This window comes from Hyla sarda, chromosome 13, assembly GCF_029499605.1.
Source record: "Hyla sarda isolate aHylSar1 chromosome 13, aHylSar1.hap1, whole genome shotgun sequence".
Classification (NCBI taxonomy): Eukaryota; Metazoa; Chordata; class Amphibia; order Anura; family Hylidae; genus Hyla; species Hyla sarda.
Genome location: NC_079201.1, coordinates 25008138 through 25031215, shown reverse-complemented (window position 1 = coordinate 25031215; position 23078 = coordinate 25008138). Strand labels below are relative to the sequence as shown.

Below are 23078 nucleotides of genomic sequence, written 5' to 3'. Positions count from 1 at the left end.
AAAAAATAAAAAATAAACAACAATCCTTCACATGGGCCCAAACACTGTTCCCACCATTTCCCTACTGCACTGAATAACTGAATTATGTAAAAAAAAAGATTGGAACTTACCTTTCCCAGCTCTCACATTGCAACTCTTCTTACTGACGGAAACACTAACCATAATGTCTGTGCCACGTTCGACTGTTCCTAATCTATCCTAGGATGCAGGTCTAAAGCTAAATTTGGTTTGTAAGGGAGGAGTGGGGTGGGGTGCAAATGGCAGGACAAGTGGCTGATATTACACTCATTGACAAAAAAAATAGTTGGCATTGAAAACTTTAGATGTGTGAATGTAATGATGATATATGTAAGTGGCTACAATATTAACGAAAGGATAAGTTTATTGGTAACAAGAGACTCTAGTACCCTGTTGGACCGCCTCTAACCTGTATGCAAGATGAGATATGGTTGGGTATGGAGACAGAACAGTTTATTTATAGCACATTTACCAACAGATGTGGCAGCTAGACCTGTAAATTCTGCACACTCTTAGTTTGGCACCCCAGCTTGTCCAACAACACTGACTAATCTCAGCTATTTATATCCCATATTATCATACTGTCTACTTTTTGCTAAGGAGTCTGACCAGCATATGGTTATTCCATGTCTCATCAACAACCAGGGGAATCAACTTCATTGCAATGACATGTTTATAAATGTGTGCCTGAAAGGGTAACAGTAACTTCAATAACCTGCTATATCATATGGTGATTTAACATTGCCAAGGGTGTAGCTGGAAACCACAGGGCTTCCGTGCAAAAAATTGCCTCGGGCTCCTCCTTTCCACTACACAAGGGCTGGACCGGGAACAAAAATAAGCCTGGGCATTTTTTGGGTGGGGTCAAATTGCTGGGTCCCCCTCCAATCTCTTTGGTTCCAGTGGCTATCCAGTTGTTGCAAAGCTACAACTCCCATCATGTCTGGAGAGTCTTAGTCATTATGGGAGTTGTAGTTTTGTAACAGCTGGAGAGACACAGATTAAAGTACAGTTTCACCCATCATCACTGCAGAACTTACAAGTGACTACAGCAGTGATGGAACAGTCAGGCAGAATACCCAATTATATCAGTAACCTGAGTTACGTCTTCTCTGTTGTCTTTTCTTTTCTTTTTCATCTGGTCCAAATGCCATGCCTTCTTCCAGCTACATCTTCTCTGCAGAGTTTGATGACCAGACATGATTGGGTCCTCACTTTGTTAGCAGATGCTCATCCTCTATATGTATAAAATATTCATTACAACCCTGCCAGACACTGTGCCCCCAAAATATAATACTACCCCACACTGTAGCCTCTGAATACAATACTACCACACACTGTACCATCTGAATATAACCATGCCACACATTGTACCCTCTAAATATTAAATATAATTGCCACACAATGTGTCCCCTTAATATAACCCTGCACCACACTGTGCCCTCTGAATATGATACTGCCACACACTGTACCCTCTGAATATAACCCTGCCACAATCTGTGCCCATAATAATAATAATAATATTGTCACATACTGTGCCCCCTGAATATAACCCTGCCACACACTGTGCCTCTGAATATAACCCTGCTACACACTGTACCGCCTGAATATAATACTGAAACGCAATGTACTCTCATAATATAATACTGACACACACTGCACCCTCTGAATATAATATTGCCACACACCAAACCCCTGAATATAGGCCGACCCATACCCAATCACCCCATGGCTCCCCACCCCTCCATATTGATGTACAGTATATGTATGATAGATGTGTATATGACTGGTGTATGCATTAGAGGTGTGTATGTATGATAGATGTGTGTATATATAATAGACGTATATATGATGTGTGTATGTATAATAGATGTGTGTATTCATCATACATACACACATGATACAAACATTAACACATCCTCAGTCTTTTACCCCCAATGGCCCGTCTCCCTCCATGTGCCCTACCCATGGTCTTCTCACACCCAAACCCCCACCCCCGTCCCCACCCTCGGTCTTCTCAAGCCTCCCCCTCCTGAATTCAGTCTTTGGTCTCCACCTTCCTACCCCCCACACCCCATGTGGGGTCTCCACACCCTACCCAGCCAGTTTACTCACCCTACCACAGTGTGAGGCAGCGGAGGCTGCTGCTCCTTCCACAGCTGCTGTTGCGATGCTGCCACTGCTGGTGATGTTGCGAGGTCAGAGGAAGGGACATGTCAGGGTCTTGGAGCAGATGTGCAAGCTTGCGGGGGGCACTTCTACTCCCAGCAGCCTCTGGCCTGTCTGGCCCTGCACTGATTTATAAAGGGCCCGTGCCTGGCCCTGTCTGCATAAATGTACTAAACAAAACAAAATATTCTGGCAGTGATGGGCCCTGGCCCTCGGGCAGTGCCTGAGAGACCAACCTGCTCCTGCAGCAAATAGTATAGTGTAATAGCAGGGGAGCCCTGCATTTACAATTGGGACCAATGCCACCTCTATAGCTATGCCACTAAACATGGCATGTCTTATGATCATGGATCTTAGGTCTCAAGCTATTATTTTATAGTAAATAATAGTTAAAAAAAGTTAATATTTAATGCTAAATGAAAAATGATCTAAAGTAGCTCTACAATGACAACCTGTTCTATTGACATAAGACCGATGATTGAAAAATCAGAATCCTTACAGTTTGTTCTATGCATCATTGACTTCTGTCTTCCATTAAATATTTATCATTTCTATTTCTTTTGCAGACTGTACCTTTTTCTAAATCTGCCCAGGCCCCAAGGCAAAGTAAGGGTAAGCCAGTGATACTACTTTTAATCATGGGGTTCTCCTCCTGCTAAGTTCTTACCACTAAAAGTGCTTCTGATTTATGTATCTCCGTTTGTAGATATGAATTACACAAGTTATTTGGATGCACAATCTTGCTTAATTGTGTTTCTTTTAAATCAAAAGAGAGAATTTACAAACATACATTATTTCTGTTGAACAGACTATCGTTGTGTCTATCAAACAGAGCCTTTTACAGTGTGTGGACCACTGCAAAATGGAAGAGCCACCCCCTGAATTTATTACAGACCCCAGACACTGTTAATATACTTAGGCATACCTATATTAATAACGGGCCTCAGATCAGACCCCCAATCCCCAAATTAATATTAGATATCAGATTATATATAAATATATATCACTATATTGATATCAGACTCCCATATTGATATTGGACCCCAATGCAGACCCCCTATATATATTCACTACAAATGAATACCTTAGGGGAGATGAACAAAAACTGTCTAGTCCTATCTAGTAGAAAGTTTCAACTTGGACTAGACAGTCTAAGAGTGCTCCAAATTTTGAACAGTGGTTCAGGCTGTTTGAAATATTAAGTTCTAGATTGTTTTAAAATTGTCTGATGTTTAATCTAAAGGTGTGTCGCAAAAATTGGCTCATACAAGCTGTGCCCTTTTTCAAAGTCACAATCAACAACCTTTAGGGGTCACCCCCCCAATGGGTAAGCCCTAAACTATATAAACTTTAATGATGATTCATATTAAAATTCTTAACCAAACTTATTGAACAAATATGTATTTAAAATTCCAGACTGTGTTCCTAATTCAATTTGCACATCCTAGGTAACCCTGCTCTGTTTCTGTCAGCAGATGCAAATGCTCTGGATGTGCTTTGTTATTAGGTAGGTTAGGACATTGGTCTGATATTAAAATGAATCTCAATTAGCCCCCCCCCCCAATGTTTCGTCCGCTACGCTGACTTTCTCAAGGGAATCGGCTAATGGCTACTTGAGACCGGACCGTCAGGCTTATATGTGCTCTGTTTGTGTTGTGACGTTGCCCTGTACCACATCATTGTGCGCATCAGGGCTAACCAATAGGCGCTTTCCACGTCACAGCTCCAATCATACCATCCAATGTATGAGAAGTCATGTGATTGTGTGTCTTGATAGACACGCTGGTGTCCAATCATCGGTCACTTTATGTGTGCGTAATCGCGCACGTCACGTGAATTTCCTGCGCCGTGCATGACAGTGGACTTTGTGAATATCCCGTTCGGATCGATGTCTGCGGCTGCGCATATTACACGCATGACAATGGACTTTGACGGCATCCCGTTTGGATCAACGTCTGAGATTGCGCATACTCCATACTCTGGTTTGTATGTCATTTAACCCATTTGAGGAGTTAAATGTGCACATGACATCGTACTTAGAGATTTATTCAAGATGTGAGAGTGGATGTGTCTGTATCATGTGTCCTTTTGGTGTCAAACGTAAGAATATCTAATTTTGCATCTATAAAATAAAATGAAACTTGCTCGTTTATAGAGGAATAGTCTTGATGGTATCATTATAAGCTGACATAATATTACAAATGAAATTAGCCCAATTTTGGGAATTATGACAGCTGTATAGTAGCAAATTTAATTCAATGGTATGCATATTGCTCAATGTGAATTCTCATACAGATATGTCATACAGACTATACAATGTACAGTTTAGACACTCTATAAAGCTGTTATGCGTCATCCTATACTTTTTTAGAGATATTTTAATGTATTTATTTTTAACATTTTTATATATATGTTTTTATTTTTATTTTGGATGGTATGAGTGGAGCTGTGATGTGGAAAGTGCCTATTGGTTAGCCCTGATGCGCCCAATGCGGTACAGGGCAACGTCACAAACAGAGCACATATAAGCCTGACGGTCCGGCCTCAAGTAGCCTTTAGCCGATTCCCTTGAGAAAGTCAGCGTAGCTGACGAAACGTTGGGGGGGCTAATTGAGATTCATTTTAATATCAGACCAATGTCCTAACCTACCTAATAACAAAGCACATCCAGAGCATTTGCATCTACTGACAGAAACAGAGCAGGGTTACCCAGGATGTGCAAATTGAATTAGGAAGTCAGTCTGGAATTTTAAATACATATTTGTTCAATAAGTTTGGTTAAGAATTTTAATATGAATCCTCAATAAAGTTTATATATTTTAGGGGGGATTTCTACTTCAGGGCTTACCCCTTGGGGGGTGACCCCTAAAGGTTGTTGATTACAATTTTGCCCTGGAATCCTTGGGAACTTTTCTGGTAGTACTTTTTCAAAGTCATGCCCACTTTTTGCTTAGTCACACATCTCCCCCCAACCTTACTGAGCATTAGGCACAACTCTATTTTCTTTGTCTAATTTATTCTAAAAATCTGTCTCCCAACAACTGTGCCAGATGTTTGGTGCAAACTGCGCCAAAATTGTGGCACAGACACTTTTGTTTATGATTTATATTTTTAGTGTTACTTTTAAATCACTTCTCTGGCCAAAATAGTTTTTAATCTCTAGCAGTAAGATAAAGGGTGTGTTCATATGCGTTTAACCATCAGTGGCTTTCCCATTGTGGGAAATCTGCTGCAAGATTTCCATTCATTTCAACGGGTCCACTGGCAGTCTGCAAATCCGACACTATAGCAGACTGTCCGCAAGTCCATACGAGTGAATGGTGAAGTAACAGAGGATTTCTCACTGCTAGTTGCAAGTGTGTGAATGCAGCCCAAGCAGTCTAAGTGATGCTCCTCTTTCCTGGTCCTTTCTGCACAAAAAACAACAGTACCATGTGCCTTGGCCAACAAGGGGGCATAACTTATTAAAAAAGTTGTGTGGCCAGGGCAGAAAGAAGTGTATCCTAAAATGTGATGACATGCCTTAATAAATACACCATCATTTTGTCACATTACCTTTGCCTAAAGTACACCAACTAATAGTTTGTTTAAGCCTAAAACTAGACAGTGCAAACCTAGATTAGAAAGTCTCTAGGTTTATTAAACAGCCTTGAGCCACTGTGATAAATATGGTGTGTTTGTAGTCTGTCCATCTAAGTTTGCTCTAAGAATTAGACAGTTTTAGGATTCCTCATGTCTATGTGCTTGTAACATGTTCAGGTTTACCTGTAGAAAGCAATGTGAATGAATTCCATGCAATGAATTAAAAACAAATAGATAAAATGAACATTTGCTAAAGCTCACCTTCTTGGTCCCTCTGCAGTGCAGACATGTGCAGGGCAGCACACAGCAAACTTGTACAAATAACAATGTACAGCACAGAGTTGTGCAAACAAGGTAAATCTTTATTGTACTGTATAAAAGCCAGCTTCAGGAACAGATTTTGTAGAGTTACAAGTGCAAATGTACACTATTGTTCATACAATTACTACTAAGAGTGCACATTAGCACTTAAAGGAAAACTGTCACTGGTTTTGTCCCGCACTATCCACAGGTACTGTTGGATAGTGCGAGAGACGCTGATTAAAATGAGCCCAACCTTGTCCGGATCTGCGCCGCCGTTCTCCCGCAATTGTACTTTTATTATCTGTTGAAATCTTCATGTAACTGGCACGGGCGGGGATTCGGTGCTTAACTGGCACTGACATCAGCGTCGCTTATGAATATTCATCCCCCTCCCTCCAGTTCTCCCTCTCTTTGCCGCTCCTAACTGGGGGGTTGAATATTCATAAGCGGCGCTGACATCAGTGCCAGTTAAACGCCGAAGCCCCGCCCATGCCAGTTACAGGAAGATTTCAACAGATAATAAAACTACATTTGCGGGAGAACGGCGGCGCAGATCCGGACAAGGTAGGGCTCATTTTAATCAGCGTCTCCCGGAGAAAACAAGTGACAGTTTTCCTTTAAAAAGGCATCACAAGTAAAGCTGGCTTTCATACAATAAAGATTTACTTTGTTTGCATGGCTCTGGGCGCTGTTGTTTGTTTATTAAAAACAAAATGTAAGATTAAAAAAAAAGTGTAATCTGACCTGAGCATAATTTTATGGAGCTAAAAGCAGTTGCCTATTCCATTCAGCTACAAATAGTAAGAATGCAGAGGTATGGAGGTCCTATATTGTTGGCAAATAGCCCACTTAGGCGCGGAGAATATTTGTTTTGGTCCTTGCTCGATTGCATCATGGTCTTTCTAGTAATAATTTTTGTCTCAAGTTGTCATTTGTCACATGCGAAGACACCTTTCTTTACCTCTTTAAGACTATAAAGCTCACATTACATTTTTTATTTAATTTCAGTGCTGGAGAAAGGCAAAAAGCTTGTTGTAAAGAACGTAAACGTCAAGGAATATGATGACAAATTTGTGGAGATTGCTGAGCTCTACAACAACCAGGTGGAAAATTACATGGCTGTGAAAAAGTATTTATTTGAACTTAATGAAGTCAATGATTCTGCCAACCTCACTAGTTGTATGGAGAAGATAAAGGAAAAGTACAGTAAGTGAAAGTATATGTGCAGTATGTGCACAGTGAGAAACACAAATTTACCATTTTGGTAACTATGAAGCAAACTAGATAAACTAGTACAAGTATAAAGCTAACCAGTAAGGTAAACTAAATAGTAAGGCCTCTACAGACTAGCACATACAGTATTTGCTTGCCATAGTTGTGTTTAAACCAACTAAATAGACCCCCAATTACCTTATGTCAGCTTCTCTCTATGCCTCTATCTTTGCCATTCAACACTGCCTTTAACATTTTTCTAATGCCTTGAACATTTGAGTGAAGGCTTACATGTACTTATTCAGTATTTCCTGATTCTTTGACTAGCATGGAGCACTTTTGCACAGTAGGTTTGGTCTCTAGGCTATACTGAGGTAGATTCGCTATATGAAATGTGTCAGAATTATGACCTAAATCTTCCATACAGGCCTTGCACAACATTTATGTTTTAGCCAATTTTTGCCTAGTTTGAAACAAGAGCAGTGACTTAGTGACAAATGGACATGGCTTACTAGTTACGGTCGTGTTCAGGACCCCCTATGCAACCTTGCAGTGCAAAAAAGAATCAAAGTCTGGGGTGGAGGCCACACTGCTGGGCTTATAGCAGTGTTTCTCAAGCGCAGTCCTCAAGTATCCCCAACAGGTAATGTTTTCAGTTTTTCCTTAGTCTTTCACAGGTGATATAACTGCGGTGATGCCTGATGCACTGACCATAATTGTATAACTTGAAGACCGTGCTTGAGAAACACTGGCTTACAGTACTACAGTACCGGGGTATAGGATTTTGCATGCAACAGTGGTACAAAAAAATATTGTTTAGCCTTTCTCCACAGTACTAACGTGTATGCATTAACTCAATTCCATCGTCTAATTTTATATAATTCATTAGACACTTGTATTCTATGTTATTTACTAAGTTCTAAATATTTTTGTTTTAAATATTTTTAAATATATTTTTATTTGATAGGTTTGTGAACAATAAAGTTTTTAATTCTTTGGCAACCTGGCTAGGATGTAAAATATATTTTTTGGTGGTTAATATATTTGCAAGTGTATCGATCTCTGAGGTTTAGGCCAAACTGGGGGTTAGGTTTTTGCCAAGCTTGGAGCTTGGCAGCTTTGGCATTTTCTCTCCTCTCAGTCCCCCCCGTTGAACTGCTCTGTTCTGGCCTCCGGTGGGGTCCACCATACACTCTCAGGGTTTATGCCATGTTTGGGTCCTCCCTCAACTCTATCCCCTACCACCCCACCGCCAACTAGTTAGCAGCCTGGGAAAGGGAGACTTAATGAGGTGCTCTGTTCTGTTGGACACATTCCTCCCCCATCTCCAGTAGGTACCAAGAGGTGGGTTTTAAGCTTCTTACTCATTAGTACCAGGTACCGGCTCGCTTCCACAAAATATTCCCTACTACCTTGCCTCTCTGTTGGAGAGGTTGCGGTTCACCCTGGGTCCATTTTATATGTGTTCTGGAAATATCCGCTGCTCTCCGTCTTTTGGAGGGAAGTATCAAAGTTAATGTCATCCTTTACAGATCACGTTTTGTCATTTCCACTGCCTTCTTCCTCCTTCACCTCTCCGATTTTGCTCTTTTAACCTACCATCACTCTATCCTGCGTCATTTGGTCAATACAGCCAGAGCTTATACTCCCGCACTTTGGAAGTGTCCGGAACCTCCCACTCTACAGTTGTGGATTACTAAGATTCTGAAAATACAGCATATGGAGGAGCTCACTGCTCACCTCCATTCCCATGTTGATTGGTATACAAAGACCTGGTTCTGGGCTTTCAGAATACAGAGCTTTATTTTGCGACTGAGTTACTTCCCCTAGTCCCCTGAGGTTACCCCTGTCCTTTCTCCCCCCTTCCCCTGTTGTAGTTGTGAATGTCTCCTTTGTTTTGTATGCATCTTGGGTAATCCTCCGCAATCCTAGGTGTTTCTCTTTCCTTTCTTTTATCTGCCCCCACCCAGCTTTTTTCTTCCTTTCTTTTCTCACGTCTCCCCCTCTTTCTATTTTGCTTTTAGTTGCTTTTAGTTAGTTATGGTAGTTAGGGTGCTCCTTTTGTGTTGGCTGGTAAGCGTAGACTGCCCTAGCCTTCCACACTGTTAATGGATCTGTGTTTGATTTCCTCTGTAGAGGGAGGTTTTGTTACATGTTCATATTAAAAACTGGAAATTGATAAATAAATAATTATAAAAAAATTTATATATATTTGTAGGTGTATCTAGTGAGCGTTGGACGACTGTGATAAACAGCATGAGCGACTAATAAATTTGCCATATTCTTCGACTGCCTAGTATTACACAGAGATCATGTGAGACTTGCAATCTGCCTTAATAAAGTTCCAGATGCACAAATGTTGTCTTACATTGCCCAAATGTTGTGTTGCCCTTTATTTGGGCAATAACATCTCAGGAAGAGGTTAGGTGTGCCCTAAATGTGTTGCATTTGTATCTTTAAGCATTAAAAAAAAATATTGAATGAACTTTTCTCCAAGGCTCCATCCTTTACACTAAACAGTACAATAATGGTGGTGCCCAGGATACTTCCCCTTTTCCTTTCTTCATCTTTTACAAAATAAGAAGTAAAACATTACCTCCATGAAACAGACTGACTGACGTTGGGAGCCTAGCGTGATGCTAAAACATCTAGTCAGGGCATGCTAGCCAATAACCTTGTTTTCTCAGCAGGAAGTTCCTGTTTTTTTCTTCTTTTTTTCTTCAATATGTAGTTATAAGACATCTATATTTATTTGTGCTTCTATTTGAAGGTATGGTTTTCAATCCAATGAGCATCTTGCTAGTATCATAACTTTTCTGTAAGAGACTTAAGGGGCCTTGTCAGGCTTTCTAAAATTTTCCTTATCCCAAGCCAGTTTACAGGTTTTATTTTTTGGTGGTGTGTGCAAATCAAAACCTTCTCACTGGCCATAAATCTGTCCAGCCAGTCACAGAAAGAGGCAAACATGTGGCCAAAATACATACGACTCTTAAACAAACCCGCATTAAAGAAAATAAACCAGCAGCTTGCAGAGTTCCAGGCGGCTCATGAGGCAATTCCATTAGGTTAGGGTCTAATACACTGAGGAGAACGCTCAAACGGCCGACAAATTAATTATACAGAGTGATGGGAAAGACAGAGGCTTCAGGGTCGATAAAATGGATAGCAGTATTTTTCCCAATATTTCTTATTACAAGAACCTGTTCACAGGGCCAGCATTAAGGGGGGCAACCTGGACAATTGCCTAGGGCCCCCATCTCCCAAAGTTCCCCCTCAACAACTATAGAACCACAGGCATATTACTGATTTTGCTACAATTTACACAAAATTGGGGCAAAAAACGCAGAGATTTTGTGCAAATAGTGACAGTTTACAGTAATGTGAGTTAGCAGCACATGATCACCTGTTGCTTCCTTTATTCTCTATGGAGCCTATGAACCTTGCTGAGTGTCAAACTCACATGTATGCAGATCCTATAAAGCATGAATGGAGCGACAAGGGATCATGTGCCCTGCTTCTCCTATCACCTAGGGAACAGAGACCTCCCTTCTTAAGATTGTTAGGGGTTCCAGAGGTCGGAGGCCACCAGAGTTTGTGGTTGACTTCGGAAGTAAGGGGCCACAGATGTCTTGGTATAGTCTGCAGTCCTTAGAAGACATCATCATCTTTGCCGGGGCCAGATGGAGAAAAAAACATCTACAATCAGAGAAGACTCCCCCTGTGGTCACCAGATGACATAGTTCTGTATTCTAAGACAGCTTCTGATCAGGTCAGAGCCACTATAACATGCCCGAAATACAAAGGCATTTTATTGTATGAGCAGGTGGCACCACCTGAGGCAACTAATACAAGTACCCTCATGGCAGAAGAGCCCATGTTTTTACATTGCTTGCACAATGATTTTGCGAGCAGTGCTGATTGTGGTGCTGTGTCATCGGAAAAGAGAGCCTTTGCGGCCCTGGGGCATTGTGGATCCCTGGCCACATCTCACTGAATGTTGTTTTACAGTCGTTTTTACAGCATAGGAGACACAGGTGACAAAATAAAGGTATGGCTGCAGTATACCAGTAATCAGCTTGTAGGCTGTGTTGACAGTTAATTGACCTATTTTTATACAGCAGTTGCACTTTAAACATAGAAAGTATTCAATATATATTTTAGATTCTGACCCTATTATGCATTTTGTTATAGCCCAATTCAACATGGTGATCTTTGGTCATGCGAACACAGGCAATTTTTTATTTTGCCCAGGGTCACACTCTGTCTAAAACCGGCCGTCTGTCCATATATAAACGTAATTGTATCCTATGCTATTTTTTTACTACAATTCAATGAAATCTGTGGCTGCTCCATTGACAGTTGCCAGTATTGATGAACTAGTAGCATTACCAAAGTTTAAAGGGCTCTCACGCCCCCTCCCATAGACTTGCATTGAGGGGGTGGGATGTGATGTCATTAGGGGGCGGGGCTATGACGTCATGAGCTCCCGGCGCCTGCTCCAGCGTTCGGAACAGTTTGTTCCAAATGTTGAGCAGCGGAGTACCCCTTTAAAGCATACCGATCATCTCCCCCGAATAAAAAATTGTTATGTGTTACTCAGTACCTCACCCTGATCATGTACATTTAAGTTTTATGTGTTTAGCCCCTATATTTCTAATAAAAACAGCCTACCTCAGTTGCAGTCTGGATTCTCATCTTCTCAAAGGCAGGGGGCGTGTCCCTCTTCTGCCTTCACTCTACATGCCTACACGTCCGCCCTCACTGTATGTCACTGATCTGGGAGCAACCATGGCAGTCAGCCAATCACTGCAGGCTGCTCTGTAACTCTTTCCTCTCTGGATCGCCCCATCCTCTGTTCCTCTTACATATTGAACGGCTGGCTGGGATTTATAGTCCCCTACACGCAATATCTTATGCAACATGAAAGAGGAGAAGAGGACAACAAACAGAGAATATATATATATATATATATTCCTTTGCTCCTTTTACATATTGCACGACTGCCTGGGATTTGTAGTTCACTACACACAATACATATATACACACAATAGATATATACACACACACATCTGTTTATCCTATATAAATAAATATATACACCGCTATCCCTGTCAGAGTCAGTGTACGACTGGCTGGGATTTGTAGTGCCCTACACCAATATCTTATGCAATATGAAAGAGGAGCAGAGGAATATATATATATATATATATATATATATATATATATATATATATATATATATAAAACTGAACGTGTGTGTGTGTGTATGTATGTATGTATGTGTGTATGTTCCAGCATCACGTCCAAACGGCTAAAGATATTAACATGAAACTTGACACACATGTTACTTATATGTCATCAACAAACATAGGATAGGTGATTTAACCTTTACTCACCCCCATTTACCAGAGGTGGGGTTTATGTTTAAAGTCCCATACAAGTCAATGGGAAATATATGTTACTGCATAACTTCCGTACGTATTTCGATAATACTTGGTCACATGTTACTTATATGTCCACTTAACATAAAGGATCGTTAATTAACTACCTCCATTTGTGAGGGTCGTTTTTTTTTTTTTTTTAAAGTCCCATGCAAATCAATGGGAAATGTATGTTCCCACATAACTTCCGTACGGCTGGAGATATTTCAATAACTGGTACACATATAGGAGGTTGGGATAGGAGGTCGGGATAGGAGGACGGGATACGAGGTCGGGATAGGAGGACGGGATACGAGGTTGGGATAGGAGGTCGTGATAGGAGGACGGGATAGGAGGTCGTGATAGGAGGACGGGATAGGAGGTCGAGATAGGAGAACGGGATAGGAGGTCGAGATAGGAGGACGGGATAGGAGGTCGTGATAGGAGGACGGGATAGAAGGACGGGATAGGAGGTCGGGATAGGAGGTCGGGATAGGAGGTCGGGATAGGACGACTGGATAGATGGACTGGATAGGAGGACGGAAAAGGAGGACGGAAAAGGAGGTCGAGATATGAGGACGGGAAAGGAGGTCGAGATATGAGGACGGGAAAGGAGGACGGGATAGGAGGACGGGATAGGAGGACGGGATAGATGGATGGGATAGGAGGACGGGAAAGGAGGACGAGAAAGGAAGACGGGAAAGGGGGTCGAGATAGGAGGACGGGAAAGGAGGTTGAGATAGGAGGACGGGAAAGGAGGTTGAGATATGAGGACGAGAAAGGAGGACTTGATAGGAGGACGGGATAGGAGGTCGGGATATGATGACGGGATAGGAGGTCGGGATATGACAACAATATATGAGGACGGGATATGAAGTCAAAAGTTTTTTCCTTTGTTTATTTTCCTCCCCAACAAGGATTAGGAAGGAAAAACTGGGCAACGCCGGGTACTCAGCTAGTATATATATAATCCTCTGCTCCTCTTTCATATTGCATAAGATATTGTGTGTAGAGGACTATAAATCCCAGCCAGTCATGCAATATGTAAGAGGCGTGGAGGATAATGCTTGAAAAAGACCTCATTGAGTAGGTGGAAACGTTGCTATACATCTTGGGTGAATAAAAATCACTTTATTTTGGATCGTTGGAGTGCCGTCCCACACAGTGCCACCCCTACTTTCCTTTTATATATATATATATATATATATATATATATATATATATATATATATATGAGGAGGAGACAGGAGGGTGCAAGCAGATAAAAAACCCGGTCCCAGGTATTGGATACAGCGTAGAAAAGGATTCTGCAGCACTCCAGATCATGCAATGAAAAAATGAGGTTTATTCCATCAAACAAATGCGACGTTTCGGTCGCCAGATGCGACCATTTTCATGATCTGGAGTGCTGCAGAATCCTTTTCTACGCTATATATATATATATATATATATATATATATATATATATATATATATATAGATAGATAGATATATTATCCTCTGATCCTCTTACATGACTGGCTGGGATTTGTAGTCCTCTACACACAATATCTTATGCAATATGAAAGAGAAGAGGAGCAGAGAATAATATATATTTTCCTCTGCTCCTCTTACATATTGCATAATGGGTAGGGATCGACCGATATCGTTTTTTTAGGGCCGATAATCGGTGTAGGTTAGGGCCGATAGCCGATAACTTATACCGATATTCCGGTATAAGTTATCGGCTATTTATCCCCCCGCGACACCGCTGCAGATCATTGATTTATAGCATGCGTTTTAAATCAATGCACTGCAGTGGCTTTTGCGGTGCCATAGACCGCCGCCGCCACCCACTACTCTCCCCCTGCCTGTCCGGGGGTCCTGAGATCTATCACCGCCACTGCCCCCCCCGACCCGCCGCACCGCCCCGGCCCCATTGCCTCCCCATCCCCGGTTTTATAATTACCTGTTCCTGGGGTCCACTCTACATCTGGCTCGGGTGGCGTCCTCCTGAACTGTCACTGTGCGCACTGACGGTGACGTCACGTCGCTGCGCACAACGTAACGCAGGACACAGCAAGAGCAAGAAGAAGCGTGTGGGGGGTGCGACGCGGTGCGGCGGGTCAGGTCAGGGGGGGGGGCGGTCGCGGTGTGGTGGGGCGGTGCGGGGGGGGCAGGGCATTATCGGCAAGGTAATTGCCGATAATGCCCAAAATCGTGATTATCGGCCGATAATATTGGCCATACCGATAATCGGTCGATCCCTAATAATGGGATTAAAAATCACAGCCAGTCGTTTACTCTGACTGGGATACAGCTATATAGCTTCAGGCAGTACCTGTGACGGACGAGCAGCTACAGCATGGGAATACATGCCTCCCTCTGTTTCTCCTCGTGCTGAGTGACAGGCCGGGAGCACACACAGAGCCTTCTAAAGCCCGCACTCACTTCCTGTATTTCAACGGGCCAGGAGTGTTGCCACCGTCAGTTTTCATATAGCAACGGCCAGAGATCAGCGTGGGCCTCTTATGTGAGGACCCCTAGTGGCCACTTTTATACAAGCAATTTCTAAGTTAAATAATTGAATGTATTTAGAAATATACTTATTTTATAGCGATCTATTGAATTGAACGAATTTTTTTTTTGTAATAGTGGCCAGTTAAAGAACAGTACTCATCTCACTTTTCCGCTACAATTGCTGATCGATGGTGCATGGGTCACAGCTAACTTCTGCTTCCTGGCCTTCATCTTGACCCACAAATGTGCTCTCCTTAAATGGCAGTCCGCAAGTTAGGGTGCACAAGAAGTCCTTCAAAGTCTGCAGCCAGCCAGAAGAACTTGCTGGTTAGATAATAAACCAATGACTTGGTAAACAACATGGTTAAACATGGTCTTGATGTGACCCATTTTAATAAGAATGTAGCTCCAGTTGCAGATCCTGTTTGCCAATCACTGGCCGAAGTCCTGACCCACCTCAGCTTTCACTAATGGGTTATGCAAGAATTTGAGTTTAGTTTTTTTTGTTTGTTAACATTTGTTATTTTAAGATAAGTACTGCAGCTCAGTCCTATTCACTTCAATGGAGCTGAGCTGCAATACCAGACACATCCATTGGACAGGTGTGGGACTGTTTTTGCACAAAAATAATACTGGATAATAGAAAATGTAACTTTCATGTATTGAACTCCTTTTATTCATTTTACAATTTAAAATCTGAATAATATAATGACAAAAATTTGCATATATTTTTCTGTACCCGATTATTGTAGTTTTACTGATCTTGCATTGTATTACATCTTATTTTCCTTGTCACCATAATGATGCATTTACATTTCCCTGCTGCCTCCCTTAGACAATGAACCTCCATTGCATACTCATTGCAGGCAATCATAAATTATAACTGTAGACTGAAAAAAAAAGTTATAAAGGTGGTATTAAAAAGGCAGATCACTGCCCAACTAGTATGGTGCTTGTTTAAACAGCCTATTACACAGCTCAGCTCATAATCGCCCCAAATGAATAGGGTTCTTACTCCGATGAATGCTGTAGTGTACATTAGTTCATTTACATGATATGTTGATCTCATCTGTATTATTACCAAGAAGGACCTTTAAAAGAAGACAGGGTTATGTTGAAGAGGGTTCACCATGAAGTCACAATAGGATCCAAATTTTTCTGGACAGATAATTCTACTAACACATTGATCATATAAGTTTCTGTGGTTTCTTTGCAGGTAGTTACGACATCCAAACACAAATGAAGGGTTACAATTTTAGTCTACAAATAAAAGCAACCGAGGATATCCCAGAAAACTTGCAGAAATGCCAAGAACTAATAAAAGAACTAAGTCGGGCAACTAAGGTTCTTATTGGAAGTCAAACAAAGTTGGGAGGTATGGTGTTCTCTTTCAGTCAGATACAAGAAGAAATGGCTGACAAAATAAAGGAAGTGAATACTGGATACCTGGATCAAATACGTCTAGTGGAAAACCTGGAGGAAAACATGAAGAACATAGACAAAGCTAAACTTTTTTCCACAGAGTATGAACAGGAAGCCAGTGAGGTCCTTAGGGAAATTGCCCATATTGCAGGTGTTACAGTCTGAACTAACATTATGTATAATAAATATATAAAAGCAAAGATATGTGTACTATCTACAGAGGCATAACTAAAGGCTCCTAGGCCCTAGTGAAAAATTAGCTCCATGGTCCCACCTACTATGTGTCATATTAAGTAGAAGAATTTGCAGGGCTCCCCAGGTTATACCCATGATAATCTACTAATCTGCATAAATCCAAGCGTGCTTCAAATTCTTGAAATACAAATGTGAGCAAGGCTGAGACCGCAAAATAAAAAGAGTGATGTGTAGCTGCCATGGTAGCACCACAGGGCAGTATCTGTGCAAAGACAGTCTCTTGTTGGTCACCCTGGCTATGAAAATGGAGAATAACTGTACTTCATGGACCATATATTCAAAACTATTGGTGTTGGTACATAGTCCTATACTTTAGTAGGAATGGTATTATAAATTTTAATTCAGAAATATACTCGTACATGGGTTTTCTTTATACTGTTTGAGTAGGGTCCTAACTGTCCCAAAAGTTAAAAAACAAGCGTGTAGTATTAGCTGCTGTACAAAAATGTCATATAAATAAGTTCTGTTTTCACATGTATTTTTGTAATCATTACTGCACAGATTGTTTTTCTAAATTATTTTTTTTTCCCTTCTGTGTTAAGGGATCTCATAGTTAACAATACATTTGCATCTTTAAGTTTAAATGCAATTAAAACTTTTCATGGAAGTGCAAATGTGTGAAATGCAGCGACATGCACACATAGGGCTCAAAGGGGGCTTGAGTCATTGCCCTTCTCTGCACCTGCCCCTTTATTGGCTTTTTCCTTTATTGTTTTTTTTTTCCAGCACAATTATCTTCCATGCCACACTACCCAGTATCCCCCCCTCCCCAGTCCACACACTCTTTCACCCAAGTCTTAACAGTGCAAGTTATCCCCTGATACAGACCAACTCAACGTCCAGCATGCAAAGCAAGAAGGCACTACAGAGTCTGTAGTGCCTACTTGCCTTGCATTCTGGAAGTTGTGAGCTTGTAATGCATTGTCACTTTACGTGCTGGGGGTTGTAGTGCTTTGTCTCTTGGCATACTGCGGGTTGCCTTTGGAGAGCATTTTTATTGCAAATTTATTGTGCAACGGGGTAAAAAGTTGTAGAAAAGTTACAGAAGAAGAATCATACTTGTTCTGAAGTAATTTATTGGGTTTTTTCTTCTGACATGCACCAGATTTCTCAAACCCCCTGCGATAGTATTATAAATATGTTGCACGTAAAAAAAAAACAAAGCTAAAATAAATGACTTAAAAAGCACAAAAAACACTAAAGACAACAATGATACATTTCCCCCATAATTTTTCAATAGTAGTTAAATAAAAAAAAAAAAAAACTATATTAATTGGGTAAGGTTGTAATCGTTCGGACCTACAGAATAAATATAATGTGTCATTTTTACCGAAAATTGCACAGCATAGAAACCGAAGCCCCCTAATGTTGTGATATAAAACATTTTCTGCTTTTGTGGTAAAATGAGTGATGTCATTACAAAGTATAATTGGTGGCTCAAAAAACAACAAGGCTCATATTGGTCAGCAAGAGGAAAATTTAACACCTTGGGGACCAAGGGCCTGTATGCCCTGGTCCCGCTCCCCTGCTATGACGTGGGATCACTGGCTGACCCCGTGTCATAGCCGGGTGATCCCGGGGGCTATCAGCCGGCAGGACCCATGTCTAATGCCGGACATCACCGATCAAAGTTGATCACCGTGTCTAAAGTGAAAGAAAACAGTTCCCAGCAGCTCAATCGGGCTGTTCAGGACCGGCGTGACTTCATGAACAGCTGAGAGGATAGGGGGAGAGTCCCTACCTGCCTCTTCTCCATCCGATTGGTGATCTGCTGCTCCATGCCTGCTCAACAGGCTGGAGCAGCAGAGCACCGATAACACACTGATCAATGCTATGCTATGGCATATCATTGAACAGTGTATGCAATCAGAATATAAGAATAAAAAAAGTAAAAAAAAAAAAGTTAAAGAAATAAAGCTAATAAATGTGCATTAACCCCTTCCATACTAAAAGTTTAAAATCACCCCCCTTTTCCCAAATTCCATATAAAAATATGTAAACATAATAAAAGTAAACATATTACCGCATGCATAAATGTCCGAACTATAAAAATATTATGTTAATTAAACTGCACAGTAAATGGCGTATACGTAAAAAACTCCAAAGTCCAAAATTGTGTATTTTTGGTAATTTTGTATACCCTAAAAAAACTAATAAAAAGTAACGAAAAAGTCCCATAAAAAATGATACTGATAAAAACTTCAAATCACAGCGCAAAAAATGTGCCCTCATACATCCCCGTATGCAGAAAAATAAAAGTTATAGGGGTCAGAAGATGACAATTTTAAACATACTAATTTTGGTGCATGTAGTTATAATTTTTTTTAAAGTAATAAAATAAAATAAAACCTATATAAGGTATGCTTGCAACCGTATGGACTTACAGAATAAAGATAATGTGTAATTTTTACCGAAAAGTGCACTGTATAGAATCGGAAGCCCCTAATACTTACAAAATGGCATTTTGTTTTCAGATTTGCCCCACAAATATTTTTTTTCTGGTTTTGCTGTAGATTTTGTGGTGAAATGATTGATGTTATTACAAAGTAAAATTGGTGGTGCAAAAAAGGGCCCTCATATGGGTCTGTAGGTGGAAAATTGAAAAATGGCCTGGTCCTTAAAGGGGTACTCCGGTGGAAAACATTTTGTTTTATCAACTGGTGCCAGAAAGTTTAACAGATTTGTAAATTACTTCTATTTAAAAATCTTTTTCCTTCCAGTACTTATTAGCTGCTTTCTACTACAGAGAAAGTTCTTTTCTTTTTGAATTTCTTTTTTTTTTTTTTTCTGTCCACAGTGCTCTTTGCTGACACCTCGGTCTGTATCAGTCACTGTCCAGAGTAGGATAGGTTTGCTATGGGGATTCCTCCTGCTTTGGACGTTCCTGAAATGGACAGAGGTGTCAGCAGAGAGCACTGTGGACAGAAAACAAAAGAAATACAGAAAGAAAAGAACTTTCTCTGTAGTATAGAGCAGCTAATAAGTACTGGAAAGATAAATGTTTATTTAATAGAAGTTATATACAAATCTGTTTAACTTCTGGCACCAGTTGATAAAAAAAAAAATATTCCACCGTAGTACCCCTTTAAGGGGTTAAAGAGTTATGGCTATTTAAGGGGTACAGCTTTTTTCAAAATCCTGCCCAGGCTGCCAGAATTATTAAAAGAAAAATCTCTACTTTCTTCCCGTAACTCTAGACTGCAGCTCAGCAATCACTAGCTGCAGTCAGTGTGCCAGCTAATCAGCAGTGTGACATATTGGGCCCAGGCTTCGGTCTTCGTGTTGGGGTTCAATACCTCACACCGCTGTATCATGCCACAGGATTAGACCTATAATTATTTGTATGTGCGTTATTGTTTCAGGCACTAGTTCAATCTTTTGTAGAGTATATACTTTAAATGTAACCAATTTCTCGTCCATTTTGTGTAAACAAAAATTACCTTAATTTATTATGAGTTTTGTCACCATGACATCATCTGTTCTAAGTGTATAACGTGATGTGCAGAACTCTGGAAGTTCTTTATACAGCTTTGCTGCTCACCCAGGTCTATTTAATAATAGACCCGGGTAAAGAGCAGCAGAGCATGTATAAAGAACATATTAGACTGTTGTCTCTAATGGGATTTGTTCTCCACACAGCTCTGCTGTTCTGTCACTTACACAATTCAAGTCACCCAGGGAGAGCCTGCAATCAGAGACAGTACAGCTGCAGCAGACATTTGTATCATTCATGACAGTGTAACCTGTGAAATGTGAAGTAAAGGTACTATATGCATATCTTTTTTGAACACTTAAGGCTAAGTTTCTACTTGTTTTTTTTTATCCTGCATTTTTTGATTTGAAAAAAAAAAAAAAAACACAAGAAAAAAATGTTTTTTTTTCTGGCGTTTTTTCATTTGTGTGGAAATTGCATTTTTTTGCCCCTTTGGCAGGTTTTTTTGGTACCCAAAATTTGTTGGGTACCAAAAAAAAAAAAAGGATGCAGTAGTGATGGAAAAAAATGTATTTAACGAAATTTATATTTTTTATAACAAATTTTAATACATTTTTTTATAAAGTGTGTGTTTCACATTTTTCCCCTCTCTTTTTTGACATTTTTTAGGCAGTACTACTACTCCCAGCATGGAACAGACTGTTCCATAATGGGAGTAGTAGTACCTGTACTAATAGACATATCACCCAGGGTGTCAGTCCTGACACCCACTGTGATCCTCCTGTATAATGTATAGATGCGGACGCTTTTCTATTGTCCCCTGCACTGATGTATTTATACACCTATTCATATTTCCCGCAGAGAGTTGTGATTGGCTGGAACCATCTGGCCAATCACAACTCTGTGGGAAATATGAATAGGTGCATATATACGGCAGTGCAGGGGACCATAGAAGAGCGGCCGGCTGCATCTATACAATATACAGGAGGATCTCAAGGAAACCCGGGCGCTCTGTCAATTCGTACAGGATCTGCTACTCCCATCATGGAACAGTGTGTGTTCCATGCTGGGAGTAGTAGTACCACCTAAAAAATAAAGAATAAAAAGTGAAAAACACACACACACTACATTTTTATTATTGTCGGCTATGTTTTTAGTGCCCTGCCCGCCCACATAAATTGATCCCTGTTTAAAAATTTATTAAAATGTTGTTATAAAAAAATATACATTTCGTTAAATACACTTTTTTCCCATCACTACTTTTTTTTATTATTTTTTTTTTAATGGTACCCTATGAAATTTTATTAAAAAAGATATCTCCATCACTTTTTTGGATTGCTAAAGTCCAAAAGAAAATAAACACCACTTGAAAAAACGCCCACATGCCATTTCTTGGCATTTTTTTTACTCCCATAGACTTCTATGGGAGAAAAACGCCGCAATTTCAGGGGAAAAAACACCAGTGGCTCAACATGCTGCCATTTTGCAAAACCGCCAAGGAGCTGAAAAATGCCAAAAGGATTTAAAAAATCGCCAGACTGAAAAACTCCAAGTGGAAAAAGAATTTTGCGATTTCTCATTGATTTACAGCTAACATCTGACCGTAGTGAGTTTTGGAGGCAGGGCCGTGTGCCGGGACTGTGATGCGCGGCTCCGCCTCCAAAACTCACTACACGCATAGGGCTGCCGTGAAATACACTGTGTATACGCCAGGTGGGAACGCACCCTTAAAGTTGATTGCAGCATCTAAAGGTGCACAAAAATAGGTGCTGGACAGTTATGGAGGCTAATCATGATCTCTGCAGTGCGATCTCAGGGTCTAGATCAGCTAAGATAGTGTTCGGAGATCTCTTACCCTTCTATGTATCGTCCAGTTGTCACAACACAAATAATAATTTTTTAGCTTCACCATATATTTTGTGGTAAAATGAGTGAAGATATGGTAAAGTACAATAGGTCCTACATAAAACAAGCCCTTATAAGGCCCCGTAGGTTGAATATTGAAATGTTGATGTGTTATGGCTATTAAAAGGTGAGGAGTTAAAAATGAAAAATTGCTGCATCCTCAAGGGGTTAATTATGACTTGAATGTTCATGAGGGGCTTATATTCAAGTTTTACCTAAGGCCTCAAAAATTCTAGAACCGCAGCCACATAACGCTTCAGCCTCACAAGTCGGATCTTGAGATTCCCTGCTGCCAGCATCAGCCAATGAGCAGACATACACCTTTGCCAGCATCAGCCTCCTCATTGGTTGATAATGCCGAGCTGCCTGGTGATGCGAATGGGGGCCCCATTATCCTCTATTGCCTGGGGGCCCTATGAGTGGTCAGTCTACTGCTAAGTGAGTGTGAAATAATAAAATATGAGGGCAGGGGCAATGGTGTGAAAGGGGTCTGGTTGCCATTGTAAATGGAGGGGCTGCTGCCGGAGTGGACCATGAGAAGTGCCCTTTTATTTACTTGAGCCCCTGCCCTCCAAAATATCTGTGCACATCCTGGTGAAATAGGTTGTCCAGGAATAGAAAACATATATAACTAACAGGTCGTCAATCTACATTATACTCATAAGAAGCAAGTTCGCTAGCCACGTCATCTGTATGTAGCGGGTCCCTAACATCCCTAAGTGGTGGTGACCACCACCACTGCAATGCCAATGCCCATAGGGATAATGATCGAGAGACAGATTGCTGTCTGACCGAGCCACAAGCTCTGGATCATGCCACCACATAGACATGGTAAACAGATGACATAACACACTTACCAT

At 40.8% G+C, this 23078-nt stretch overlaps 2 protein-coding genes across 49 annotated transcripts in view; one reads left to right on the top strand and one right to left on the bottom strand.

The window, feature by feature from the left end:
* Window positions 1–17059, top strand: part of LOC130297740 (uncharacterized) — a 97612-nt gene extending 80553 nt beyond the window's left edge. For both annotated transcript variants that reach the window (XM_056550590.1, XM_056550589.1), the window contains exons 2-4: window positions 2754–2799; window positions 7081–7278; window positions 16420–17059. In XM_056550590.1, the coding sequence (XP_056406565.1) occupies window positions 2754–2799; window positions 7081–7278; window positions 16420–16790 (615 nt within the window). In that variant the 3' untranslated portion in view covers window positions 16791–17059. The remainder of the gene's footprint in view (window positions 1–2753; window positions 2800–7080; window positions 7279–16419) is intronic.
* The window catches only part of LOC130297737 (general transcription factor II-I repeat domain-containing protein 2-like), a 1987867-nt gene that overhangs the window by 1455948 nt on the left and 508841 nt on the right, over window positions 1–23078 (bottom strand). The window lies entirely within an intron of this gene.